General features: G+C 33.1%; 1 protein-coding gene across 1 annotated transcript in view; it reads right to left on the bottom strand.

The window, feature by feature from the left end:
* The window catches only part of LOC112526504 (protein transport Sec1a-like), a 33,772-nt gene extending 25,224 nt beyond the window's left edge, over positions 1-8,548 (bottom strand). Inside the window, exons 1-4 of the mRNA XM_025136801.1 lie at positions 8,416-8,548; positions 6,659-6,711; positions 4,924-5,005; positions 4,271-4,349 (exon numbers count right to left, since the gene is read on the bottom strand). Of these exons, the coding sequence (XP_024992569.1) occupies positions 4,271-4,349; positions 4,924-5,005; positions 6,659-6,711; positions 8,416-8,467 (266 nt within the window). The 5' untranslated portion in view covers positions 8,468-8,548. The remainder of the gene's footprint in view (positions 1-4,270; positions 4,350-4,923; positions 5,006-6,658; positions 6,712-8,415) is intronic.
* Positions 8,549-13,606: the final 5,058 nt, after the last annotated feature.

Genomic DNA, 13,606 nt, shown 5'->3' with positions numbered 1-13,606 from the left:
CCAAATGTGAGGAGGGGGTGTGAGTTTATTTGTTTTATTTTCCGTAAATAAATATTATATACTTCAAAAAAATATCATGAACATATTTCCATTGAGATAAGATCCTCCTTTTGCTCCTCATGATCTCTACTACAAAGAAATATATTAGTTGTCCCAAATCCTGTCTGAAAATGAGGAGGATTAAGTTCTCATATGCCTCGACTGCCACTTTCAACAATCACAATATGAACATATACTACAAGTAGGATCACACCACTTTCAAATCGCCAAACTATATGATTAAACTTACACTTCTTGCATTCAAATTTCACAATAACTAAGTTGAATTTTCCTAACCATCCCTGAGATAAGATCTTCCTTTGCTCCTCATGATCTCTACTACAAAGAAATATATCAGTTGTCCCAAATCCTGTCTGAAAATGAGGAGGATTAAGTTCTCATATGCCTCGACTGCCACTTTCAACAATCACAATATCAACATATACTACAAGTAGGATCACACCACTTTCAAAGCGCCAAACTTTATGATCAAACTTACACTTCCTGCATTCAAATTTCACAATAACTAAGTTGAATTTTCCTAACCATCCCCGAGGACCATGCAATACAAGGATTTCCCGAATGTGTCATACTTTCCTGAATGTGTCATTCCCATATCCGCTTGAGCAACAAACCATGTTGGTTGCTTCATATGTAACTCTTTCTAAAGAAGCATGTGAAGAAAAACATTTTTGATATCCAGTTAACCTAAGGGCCTATCAAAGTTGACTGCCAATGATACCATGAGTATAACATAAGTGAGTTTAGCAACTAGAGAGAAAGTGTCAGTATAGTAAACCCCTTATTGGTGAGTGTATCCCTTAGCAACAAGATGAACTTTAAGTCAAGCCACAGATCCGTCAGTCTAAAACTTAACTATGGACACCCATTTACACCTTATTGCCTTTTTGTCAGCAGGAAAATCTACCAATGTCTGCGTACAATAAGGGGATTTATTTCCTCAATCATAGCAGCACGCCATTAAGAATGAGCCAATTCTTACAAGTTTAGGAATGGATAGAGAATCTATTTTGGCAATAGACAGCGATATGTAGGTTTACCTTTCCAAAGGGTAATAGGTATATGAGGCGATTGTGTAGGAGTATGAACATTAGGTGGATCTACCGACATATAGGGAGGTAAAGGATTAGTATGTGTCGTAAAACGAGGTTGCCTCTGACAAACTTGACCAACATCTAACCGATTAGGCTCGGAAGTTCGTATGCTCAGGAATAGGTGCATGAAAAGACTCTGAAAGTGCTTAGTAGGTGCAAACAAGATATCATATAGATTAACAAATTATCATCAAAATAAGTAGTGAAAATTGAACATCATCATTAAGAACTACCGAGGGCATCCGATTTATTAGAAAGAAGCGTTTGAGAGAGCATCAACCCAAAAGGTTTTGGAACAACCATTTGAAATAAATGTGTTCGAGCAACCTTAGGAAGGTGACTATTTTTGCGTTTAACAACTCCATTTTGAGCAGGGGTGTCAACACAAGATGATTCATCATGTTGAAACATGTAAAATTGAAAAGACTCAGAAAGATATTCTTTGGCATAATCATTATGAAGGTTTGAACCTGTGTTTATTTCAGCACAAAAGAAAAGAAAAGAAAATGTGTGAATAATTCATAAGAGTTTTTCATCAAATAAATCCATGTAACACAAGAGTAGTCATCAACAGAGGTAGCAAAATACTTGAACATGTTTATTGACTAACTCAGAAGGAGACATAACCTGTTTATTGACTCTTGAGACCTAAATGAAAAACGAAGATATTTGACAAATTGACAGTCACACTGACAAATGAGAAAAGTGGGGACATAGTTTCTTCAAATTCCGTAGAGATAAGATAGCCTAACCGATAAATGCACCTCATGCGAAGATATAGATAATTTGGAGATTACAAAAGAGCTCGATGTTTGAGGTTTAAATATGTATATGCCATAAGATTTTTGTCCTTTACCAAGGACCTGCTTATTGAAAGACCTTGAAAAACACAATGATCAGGAAAGAATGAGAAGTTGCAGTTGAAATATGGGCAAACTTACTGACTTACAGTAAGCTGAATGAAATTAAACAAACGCAACACAATGACAAAGAAATAGAAAAGGTGAGGTTAATGGTACCATATCCAAGAATGTTCGAGCTAGACCAATCAACAGCTGTGACATTGGATGAGGGTGCATGTGTATGGAATTTAGAGAAGAGATCATGATCATCTGAGATGTAGTCTCTGAAGCACCATAATCAATGAACTATTTGGAAGTAGATGATAAAATCCATTGAGTTGATTTCCTATCTCGGTGAAGGCAACAGTAGCGGGCTCCAAGGATTCTATAAGTTGAGCTTATTCATTAGCAGAGATATTGACATTGTTCTCAGAAGCGAAGGCAATATGCATAGATGGACTCTTTTATTTTTGGCCAAGTTTCCTACATGTGCGTTGGTATGCCCTTGTCCATAGTGTCAAATGGAGATAGCAAATTCATATCTTGATTTTGAAAGAGTTTTCACAGCAAAATGGGTTCTGGCTAACTCTGAGTACAACATACCATCCTCAAGCTAATGGAAAATGCGAACAAACCATTAGAGCATTGAATAATATGTTTCGAACATGCGTACTTGATTTAGGCGGCAGTTGGGACGACCATTTGCCAGTGATAGCAGTTCCGTACAACTTTAGTTACCAAACCAGTTTGAAAGTCGCACCATAAACATCCATGTATGGCAAAAAATGTAGACACCCTGTTTGTTGGAGTGACTTTGCAAACAAATAAGTTACTGGACCAAAGTTGATTGAACAAGCCTCAGATAAGGTGAAACAGATTCGAAAGATTAAAGGTGTTGTTGAAGGTCGATAACGAGGTGTTGTTGAAGGTAGCTTCATGGAAAGGGTTAGTACGGTATGGGAAACGAGGCAAATTGAGTCCTCATTATATAGAACCCTTTAAGATGACTTTAAGAGTTGAGGGAGTGACAGCTATTACCACGAGAATAACAAAGAATACGTTACATGTTTCATCTACTGAACCTAAGAAAATGTTTGGCCGACAAAGAAATGAATATACCCTTAGAAGAAATCGATATCAGCAAGAAGTTGATTTATCTAAAAGAGCTAAAAATATCATTCCAAACATCTAGAAGACAATGAAATAAAGATGTTTATGGATCAAAGATAACAATAATACACAAGTGTCTATATATATAGAGAGAGAGAGAGAGCCAAGTTCAAATGAGAACCACAAATATTTTGAGAACAAGGAACCAATCTCAACCGCCTAACACATTAAACTGAAACTTATGAAGGTTCAATCGGAAGAAGTTCAATTTTTATTTTATCTTTCTTAAACAATATGTTCATGTAAGTCAAGTTCAACTAGTATGATTTATTAGATGTCGTTCATAGGTATGTGTATGTAAAACTAAATTCATGCAAATGCTACTGCAAGTTCTATTTGTATATGAAAATGCATTTATCAATGACTGTTACACATATATGGCTCAGATCAGGGCGTGGTGTGGGTGTTACATACGACCACTTTCGGAGAGGCCCAACATCGAGAGATCGTTTATGAGGATCTTTAGCTAGCTATTTTTTCTACTTTTGACTTAGATTAGAAATCAAACGGGTGGAAAGAATAGTTCATTGCTCCCCTTTTTAGTTATTTCTGAAGGCATGTTCCTTTTTCCTGGAAAGAAAATTAAGGCTTGAAGAAAAAAAATATTAAATTAAATGGTAATCTAGCTCTGATACCTTGTGATCTACAAGAGTTCTATATTGATTTTAGTGTGTTCTACATATATATTTACACAAGGGGCAAGAGAACAATAACTCTCTAGTTTCCTAGTCTGTTGTGATATTGTTTCCATAACAGATCCCTTAGACTAGTAGCTAAGTCAAAGGTACCATATACCACGGCTAACGAAAAAGTAATATCTACTAACGACACTTTAAAATGAAAACTTGACTCTAGATATTGGACATGTGTAGTATAAAACTCTTGTATATAGTATTGTGGTTTGTCTTAACACTATGTGAGATGCAAGTTGAATGCACAAAGCAAACAAGACAACCTTTTTTGTCTCGCCAACTTTGACATGAAGAATGAGGCATCACTTATTGTCATGGACAAAACAGTAAATTTCAGAGTCTATCACAATAACCAAATACAGAATGGCAAGAGTAAATAAAGTGAGTTATACAACAAAGAAGGGAATTATACTTTTCATATATGGGTTGGACGAAATATACGACATCCATACCAGGCATAGGCTCCCTTCTCTTGAAAAGTTGTTCCACCACTGCAAAACATGATGGACATTTGAGATCGAATACCAACAACAATTTACTAGAAATGCCTAATAAAAGAGCAGTGTTGACTGAACTAAATCTATGCTATTAATAAACGAATTCCAAATGTAAGGTGTGCATGAGGTAAACAGATGCTATTTTTGAATAAACAAACATGTGCCATGGCATAGAAATTGTTTCTTTTGATATTTAGTTCCAATATCATGGCACTCACATGAACTGACAACTTCTGTGATTGGAGAAGACTTTTTAATAACACATCTTAAAGTTCAGGGGTAACTACAATCCAATCAACAAAATCATCAAAGATTGGAAAATGTAGATCACCAAATGTTTTAATATAAGTAATGGAATTCTCATTACCTTGTTTTCACTTTTCCTAATCCACTTCCTAAAGTTGAGCGGGATTACAATCAACTAGTAACATTATCAAGATCGACAACCAATTCCAGAAAGATGGAAATGTACATCTTCAACATTTTTTGGCTAATGTGACACAAGTAGTTGATGCATGCTAATGTTAAAACCGCAATCACACATTCGTATTGAATTTCAGATTCTTACGTGAAACTCCTTGATCTGTTATGTCTGACATTTTGCATGAAGCAGCCATAACTTTTACGGTAACTTTATCCATGATAAATATCTGCAAAAGATCATATAGAGATCCATAAAAAATTGATAACACATCCTACAGATTAAAAAAATAGCATAAAGTAAACAAGAACCAATATCATTATTTACAATTGATTTTGAAATAATTAACAATTACTATATGCATGTATTACCAATACAATGAGAAGCAAGTTAGAATATAAGATATGAGATGCTCCACAACATTAGCAGGAAATGTTATTCTTTCATACTTGCTGGCATTCCAAACTATTTGCATCCTATTGAAGCGAAAAAATGAAAAAAAGTGGTAAAGGAAAAAAGTTGTACATTTACCTTGAAGTGGAGTTCTTCCATCATGACTCAAGAAAGCAGCTAATATAATAGGAAATAGTTCTAAAATTTCTTATTCTAAATACCAAATTTATGCCAAGGTTCTATGAAAAGTCAACTAACAAGATAAAGTAAATGATCATATATGGCCACTACTATTCTCTTTCTGGTAATATTTTAACAATTTAGCCCAATGACCTGATTCCTTCTCTCTTCTATCAGAATTGTCGATTCGCCAATTCTATATTATGACTACAAATCTCCAATTCCTTCTCCTTAACTCTTTAATTAGAAGATTGAATTCTCCTACTCGGCTAATTTCATGATTGAAGAACCAAGAAAGACCCTGTTTGATAATCTTCCTCCTTCTTTTTCTCTTTTTCTCTATTTCTTGTTTGACGAGCATCTTCACTTGCCATTTCATTGACTTAGTTCATAGTGATATTGATCACCATTGTTCAAAGAACTATAGCCTTTTGCAAACACGCAGAAAAGTTGGGAGTAGAGTGAGAATTTGGCCCTAGAATTGAGCCAGGGTTTATTGAGAACTTGAGGTAAACAATAGTTTTATAGTTCATAAACTCCTATATGCTAATCTTTCAAATTACCGTCTTACCGGAGAAAGTTGATTATGAAGAAACGATTGAATATTTTGTTTTGAACAATGTTAGAAAAATGATTCTATTTAAGTGAATTTTGTATGTTATTGTCATTTCAAGATATTTTTGTTGTTTTAATTTGTATGACTTCTAATACAATATATGGCGTGAAGTTTTATATTCTGTTTTATGCATTACTTATCCAATTGATCTATAGTTTTGGTACAAGTGTAAATGGGCCTCCAGAAAGATTGGAATGTCCCTGTTTGCATCATTGATCCAAGTTTACTACTTTGGGGTTAAAACATAATCTCAATGCATTAGCTATATGCAAAATAGTGTATATATACAATATTCACATGGATATACTTGGCTTGTTTGGTTTGGTTTGGTTTGGGTAGTTCAAGACTCCCTATTGATTTCGCCATCACCGTAACACAGCTTGCATGTTCTTTGTCTTGTCTTGTGTACTAGTTTAAAATATTTTTATTGCTTGTGCCATTCCTAGAATTTTCTAAATGTGGGGGTGGGAGTGGGGCCGTTGGGGAAGGGATTGTTAAAGCTCCATCGATACAAGCTTTTCAAGCATTTACATGAAAAATCTTAAATTCTATTGAAGGATCTCTTCAAGTAGTTCCGCTCTCATATAGGTGCATGTCTAACACTTATGTCTACTGGTCAGTTATCAATCATACTCAACTAACAGTTTGTACTATTCATTGAAACTATCCCACGAAAAATTATGAGATATGTACCTTCCAACTTGATTTTGAAGATGACGATGCTTTGAGCATTTCATACAGTAACCCTGAAAAATAATAATCTCTCTTTACATCATAAATGATAAGTGACATGAGTTACTGATTATCACAAAGTACCAGATTCAGCAAAACACATTAGATATACAACAAAGAAAACCAAAGCACACAAATAGAATGAAGGAGAAAAGAAAGATAAGAAAATCTAAGTTAGGATGGGCCATAACTTAATAAGGGGAGGTGTACAATAATGGCTATACACAAATTATTGAACTACGTATCTAGCAAAAAGACAAAAACAGCCAAGAACATGAACTGCATACAGTATGTTATTATCTAACAGCCTCTTTTGGTTGGATGCACATTGCACAGGCAAGATTTTGTCCATTAGACACTTCCAGTACTCTGCAATGGGAGGAACCATGTGCACTATTCGACATATGCTTGAAATTCAACTACGTTCATGCAAATGAATTGCACCTATGGTTAACTACTGGGGATGACAACTGGTTGTTTTCGTATTAATGATACTTCTTTCAGCATATTGCTTTCAATGATAAAAACTGTTTTTTAGTGGTTCAGTTAGTAATTTGAGCCCAAACATCCATCAATCTATGAAATTGCTACCCTGTCCTCAAGTAATTACCTAAAATAATGCCTTAATTGGAAGCTTGTGCATTGTTATCTTGCATGCAATGCACCTCTTGATAACCTATGTTTTCTTTCCTTGGAAAGGCCATTGCTAAGAAATGGAGATATTTTCTGCTGTATATAACTTTCTATTAATACAAGCGCTTGTGTGTGATTATTTCTTAGATGGTAATTATTCGTTAACAGGACCCAGTGGTTTGTTAAGCAAAGGTCGGAGGCGGACCCACAAAACTTTTCAAGCGCTGGCACCATTAGACCATAAGGGTGACAGCTATAGAGAATTTTCATAATATAATTGTAGATTAGTTGGTTTGTTGCTATCCTTTGCTAGGGAAGGTCGTGGGTTCGACCTTTCTCCCTGTTGCCTTCTTTCATCTTTTCCACAAAATCAATAGAAACCGAAATTTAGATGGTGAAAACTGGATATTCGCTAAAAACGGGACTCGAACCCACAACCTCTTGAAGGGCAAGCGTTGAGTGAAGTCCATTGGCTTAGTAGCCTCTTCTGACAATGCTTTCACAATTGGTATACCTCTAAATCCTATTTATCATTCAGACCAAGCATATCCAGCTTGACGCCCATAATTTCATAAGGTGAAAAAGAAAAGGGCTTGTTACCCCATACTATGATATTACTATCTTCCTATCCTACCAAGCAGCCCCTGCATTTGGTTGGGGTTTGCCTCCACTGGTTTCTATACTGTTTCACTTTCCTGCAAGTTTTCTTCATACAATGAAGCTGCCTTTCATTCTTCACTGTCAATTTATCTTAAACTTATAGCCGTGTAATCTCTCTTGCACAAACACTTGCAAAGTAACACGAGGCTCCCACAATTAGACACCCACATAAATACAAAAACGGTTAAGCTCTCAAAGATGCTAGAGGCAGAGTGAGCTGCGACTATTAAGGTAAAACATAAAACTTCAAACCTAAATTTTGATACTTAATTTTTAATCATTTGAAAGAAAACAAGAAAGCAAACCACGTCAGACTTCATCAAAGTAACTTTATCACATTCCAAGGGATACAACCTAACAGCAGAACAAATCCATCATCTTATGCAAAAGAACATCATATGTTCAAATATTAGATAGAAACTTACGATCACGGCCGACTTGACGGAACATCTTATACTCTCCATTGGAAGCCGACATCAAATCACACCTTAAACAGATCTCTCTTTGATCGGGAGACTACAAGTTCGAATTTTTAAAACTTAGAAATGAATACATGAACCGAAATTGCAAATCTAGAGAGAAAGAGAGAGACGATAAGCGATAAAGAAGGCTACTGTGTTCGGTTATGTTCGAGGGGTATTGATTTTAAGCGCCATTTGTTTCCCACTACAATTTCGTTACTTGTCTTTTTTACCATTATACCCCTATAAGATCAACCTCGTTGTGTACATATTTATACATATACAAAGGGTGTTTAAAAACCCGATCAATCCAAGACGAAATAACTTAAATCGAAGAAACTTGATGTTTAATTAAATTGTAAAATTTTCAAACCATATGTATTGGATTGATATTGGGTTATTATTATTTGAACACAACCCAACCCGATATCCTTTTATTTCTTGGATTTAATACGATCGTTGAATTTCTATTAATATATATATACACCAGACAATTACACTATCATGCATGTTCTTCATATACACATATTTTCAATTTATTTACATATCTATATAATTCATTTGTATATATGTTCAGTAACTGTGAACATATATGTAAATTAAGAAAATTAACTGAATATGATATACGTAAAAAGTATAGATAAGTTGTATCACATGGTTGATGATGAAAAAAAAATTATGAGTAGAGAAATAATATATTCAAGGTTATAAAAATATTTTAATATACCAAAGTATCAACCCGACTAACCAGACCAACCCGTACGGGTTGGGTTGGGTTGCACTTTCGTTTGGGTTGAGTTAAGATTTTTCAAACCTTAAACATTGGGTTGGATTATTCAAATGTTTTCAACCCGATCAACTCAACTCATGAACACCCCTGCATACATCTTTATAAGATACACCTTGAAACTTTAAGAGATACTATTTTATATTACATTTTATATTCTTATAATTAGTTATTTAATTTATTTTAGAACTCTTATTTTTTTTATTTTCCGTTTTACACTCTTAACATAAATGATCATATGTAAACTAAAATGCATCAAAAAAATGCTTTTTATTTATTTATAAATTATATCATTATAATCGTCTTGTCGATACCTTTAAAATTAACTTAATATTAAATATTTTTGGATTTAATCATATTATTAAGTATCATTAATGTCTACGAATTAATTTTTTTTATATCTTTACGTTTTATTTTTACACTCTTAGCATATTAAAAACATATAATCATAAATTAATTAAAATACATTAAAAAATATGTTTCTTTTTCATTGTAAATTATATCATTTATAATTTTTTCGTCAATACCTTTTAAATAAGCTCATTATTAAATATTTTTTTAATTTAATAATAACATAAAATATCATAAATAGGTACAAATCTATACTATCTATATCTTTCCATACTCTTTTATAGAGGGTCACCTAGAACATCTCTAATGCAAGGTTTTTATTAGCAATAAAGTTATATGACGTTTTTTGACGTTTCAACGACTGTTTTAGAATGATCTTTAAATAAAATGTCATATTAGTTATTTTATAGAAACATTTTGACAAGTGTCCTGTAAACACATCTATTTATAGGACACATATGTTCATATGACACATTTTCAAGTTGTGTCGTATAAAATAACTAATATGACAATTTATTATAAAAGCGTCATAGAATTTGTTAAGAAGCCCAAAGTCATCCTCTAAACATATTGCAACTCTTTTATATAAGACATTTTTCTTGTTTCGTCCTATAAAGTATCATATTATGACGCTTAGACATTTTAGACATCCTATAAGATTTAATGTTGTTGTAGCGAAATGCTATAACTAAGCATTTTATTTCCACAAAAGTACAACATAAAATGACTAGCTATTTAAATTGATGGATTCGTCAACCAAATATCTATCAATATCATTCATATCATCTGACATATCAATTTGTTGTTGCTGCAAAAAAGAAAATCAATAATTTTCTCTTATTAATTAGATTATTCGTCATCATATCGTGAATCTCTTTTGGTAATTTATATGTTTAGCTAAAATGAAATCCAAACATAATATCAATAAAAATTATATAAAGTTTATACATTATTAATATATATATATATATATATATATATATATAAACACATAATAAACATATCTCTAATTAAAATTATATATTGTGGATTTTGGGGGGGTTTGTTTTGCGGGTTGAGTTAGGCCCAACCCAATTTCAACTCTCCTAATTGGCGGGTTAGCGGGCGGACAGTTTGGCGGTTAGGCGGGTGGGATTTAATTGGGTTGTTAGCGGGTTAGGCGGACTTTATGGGTTGACGGTTTTTTGTACACCTCTACTTATAAAAACTACCATTTTGGACTTTTAAGAGACCTCTTAATTTAATGAGTTAGAGATGAGTTGACAACAAAAAGTGCAAAAATGAGATTCTTATAAGAACCTTCATTAAAGATGCTCTTATGGTTATTTTTGAATTTTTAAAAGGTACACATTTTTATGATAGATGTACAAGTCTTAGGGGCCGTTTACAAAATGCTTACCCGGTAAGTGCTTATTGGGTAATTTTTCTTACTGATGAACATGACAAGAGTAAAAAAACTTACCTGGTAAGAACAATGATAAAGATGGAGAGTTCTTACTCGATAAGTGAGTGTGACAACTCTTACCCGGGTAAATGTTTACAGGGTAAATTGTTGCATACGATGCCATTTTGATGTACTACAATCTTACCCGGTAAAATAAATTATAATGTTAACTCCTAATGGTAAGCGCTTACCAGGTAAATATTTAGGTAAACGGCCCCTTAGAGTAGCTTATAATGACTTTCAATTGCAATTATCTTGAAATTTCAAGAGTACAAGTTTTTATGAATAGTGTACAACTTCTTTAAGCTATATGAAAACAAACTTTCCACACCCACGGACAAGACATATTTATATCTATCTATACTATATTATAAAGCATTTAATAAAAATTCTTAAAAACCATTTTTTATGTATGAATTATTGTTTATTGATGCATATTACTTACAATTCAAGATTACAAGTAATTTTGCGTAGGTATAACTTATTAAAACTCCATTTTTAAATTCGTGCAACTAACTCCAGATAAACATAATCAAATATATGATAAACATCAATTTTAAATATAGAAAATCAAAAATATAATTAAGATAATCATTGAGTTCTAACAGAATGTTTAATTATTATCTTTATAAAAATTATATTATTAAACCAAAAATAAATTATTTTATTATTAAATCTAAATTAAATTATAATAAAAAATTAAATTAAAGAAGTTACACTAAAACAAGAACTAATAAATAGTTAATTTGATATTAATATTGATTTTTTTTCAAGTTTTTATGCTATCTTCAAATTTATATTTCATTCAAAAATAAAAACGTTATCGTTTTCTCAAACACATAAAATCGTATTATATCGATAGAGACAAAAAATAAAAACTAAATATTAAAATCGAGATTTATCTCGTTGCATTACGCGGGTACCCTTATAGTATTATATTAATAAGCATTGATAACAGTTAAGTGTTGAATTTTAAGAGATATAGGTTTTGATGTTTAATGTAAACATTTAAAGCTGCACAATTTTCCTCGAAACCTCCCACGTCCCAACATAATATTAGAGAGGGCAAAATGCATCAAAATGCAACACAGTCTGTCTTAGGGGCCGTTTACCAAACACTTACCCGGTAAGTGCTTACCGCTAAAATTTAACACTATTATTTACTCACCGGGTAAGATTTTAGTCTATCAAAAAGACATTGTATGCAACAATTTACCCGGTAAGCGCTTACCGTGGTAAGAGTTGTCGCCCTCACTTGTCGGGTAAGACTCTTGATTTTTGTCTCACTCTTACTGGTAAGATTTTTTGTCCTTATCATATTAATGCAGTGAGGTAATGTGACTTGATAAGCACTTACCCAGGTAAACCTTGGGTGACATGACAATTGTCACTAAGCGTGCCCCTCTGACCCTTGACAACAATGATCTATGTCGAACCTAGAAGCTTGTTGATATGCATTTATACATCATGTATAAATCATAAAACTGTTATGATTGCAATTAGTTGGGATATGATGCAACTGCACGTCTTGCCATTCTTGACCAGAAGTTTTAGCTTTCGACAAATATCGGACTTCTTAGATGACATTGCATTCTGATTTTATGTAACGTAATTGTAATGCTTACATGAATGTTGTATACGATGAGGCCTTTATTATGTGTGTGAATTAACACACCAACGTGCCAAAAAGACCTAACAACTGAAAAAACATTGAAAACATTCACCTCATGCTCACTACGACCAACTTACAACAGAATGCAATTACTTGGTTGTTCGGCTAACGAGCTTACGAAAAATGCAAGCACAAGTACATTGTCCATTATAACCCTGTATTCCATTGTCCTCTTCAACTTTTACTTATCTCAGTACATTGTGTTTCTGATAAATGGGATCAGTAACTATTATAAGTTAGGGTTACATTAAGACAGGACAACAACGAGAAACGACAAAGAATAAATGTCGTTGGCATTGACTCAGTCGATTTTGCAGCCGAAACAAGGTTGTTGATAAGATGTCTTAATGAATGGCTGAAATTTTCTTACATGTGCATAGAACTCCCTTGCCAATTTTTGTAAGACCAATATATGAAGATACACCATGGTTGTTCTCCATGAACCATTTGTTTGTTTGTTTTTTAAATGTGAAGACACCTTTTGTGTTTGTCTGGCTTAACAAAAATAGAATCATGTTCTGGTTTGTGTTTGGATTTGTTTAATTTTTTTTTATTAACCTAGATATCAACCCGCTATGTGAGTCGACTAATCTCAGGACGACCACCCGCTTCACGGGTAGTCCAGAGTCATCGCATTTGAACCTCCGTGGTCACAAGGGGATTTTTATTCCTCCTTAAATTCAAACCTGAGACCTCGAGACATTTTTGACTTTTGAAGCTCAAGTTCAAACCAATCAGGCACCACACTTGTGGTTTAATTTTTTGTATCAGTCTTGTGGGGTTTGGTTTGGAAGGTAGTTTATTTATTCATTAAAATTTGATACTTTTTCCGATTATAACCCTTATTAATATTAACTATTATAAATAAATATTCATTTATTTATAACCAAAACCAAGATCT

The sequence above is a fragment of the Cynara cardunculus genome (assembly GCF_001531365.2).
Source record: "Cynara cardunculus var. scolymus isolate 2C chromosome LG 14, CcrdV1, whole genome shotgun sequence".
In the NCBI taxonomy this organism is placed as follows: Eukaryota; Viridiplantae; Streptophyta; class Magnoliopsida; order Asterales; family Asteraceae; genus Cynara; species Cynara cardunculus.
Note: the sequence above shows the minus strand (reverse complement) of the source record. Positions and strands in the feature narration are given on the sequence as shown.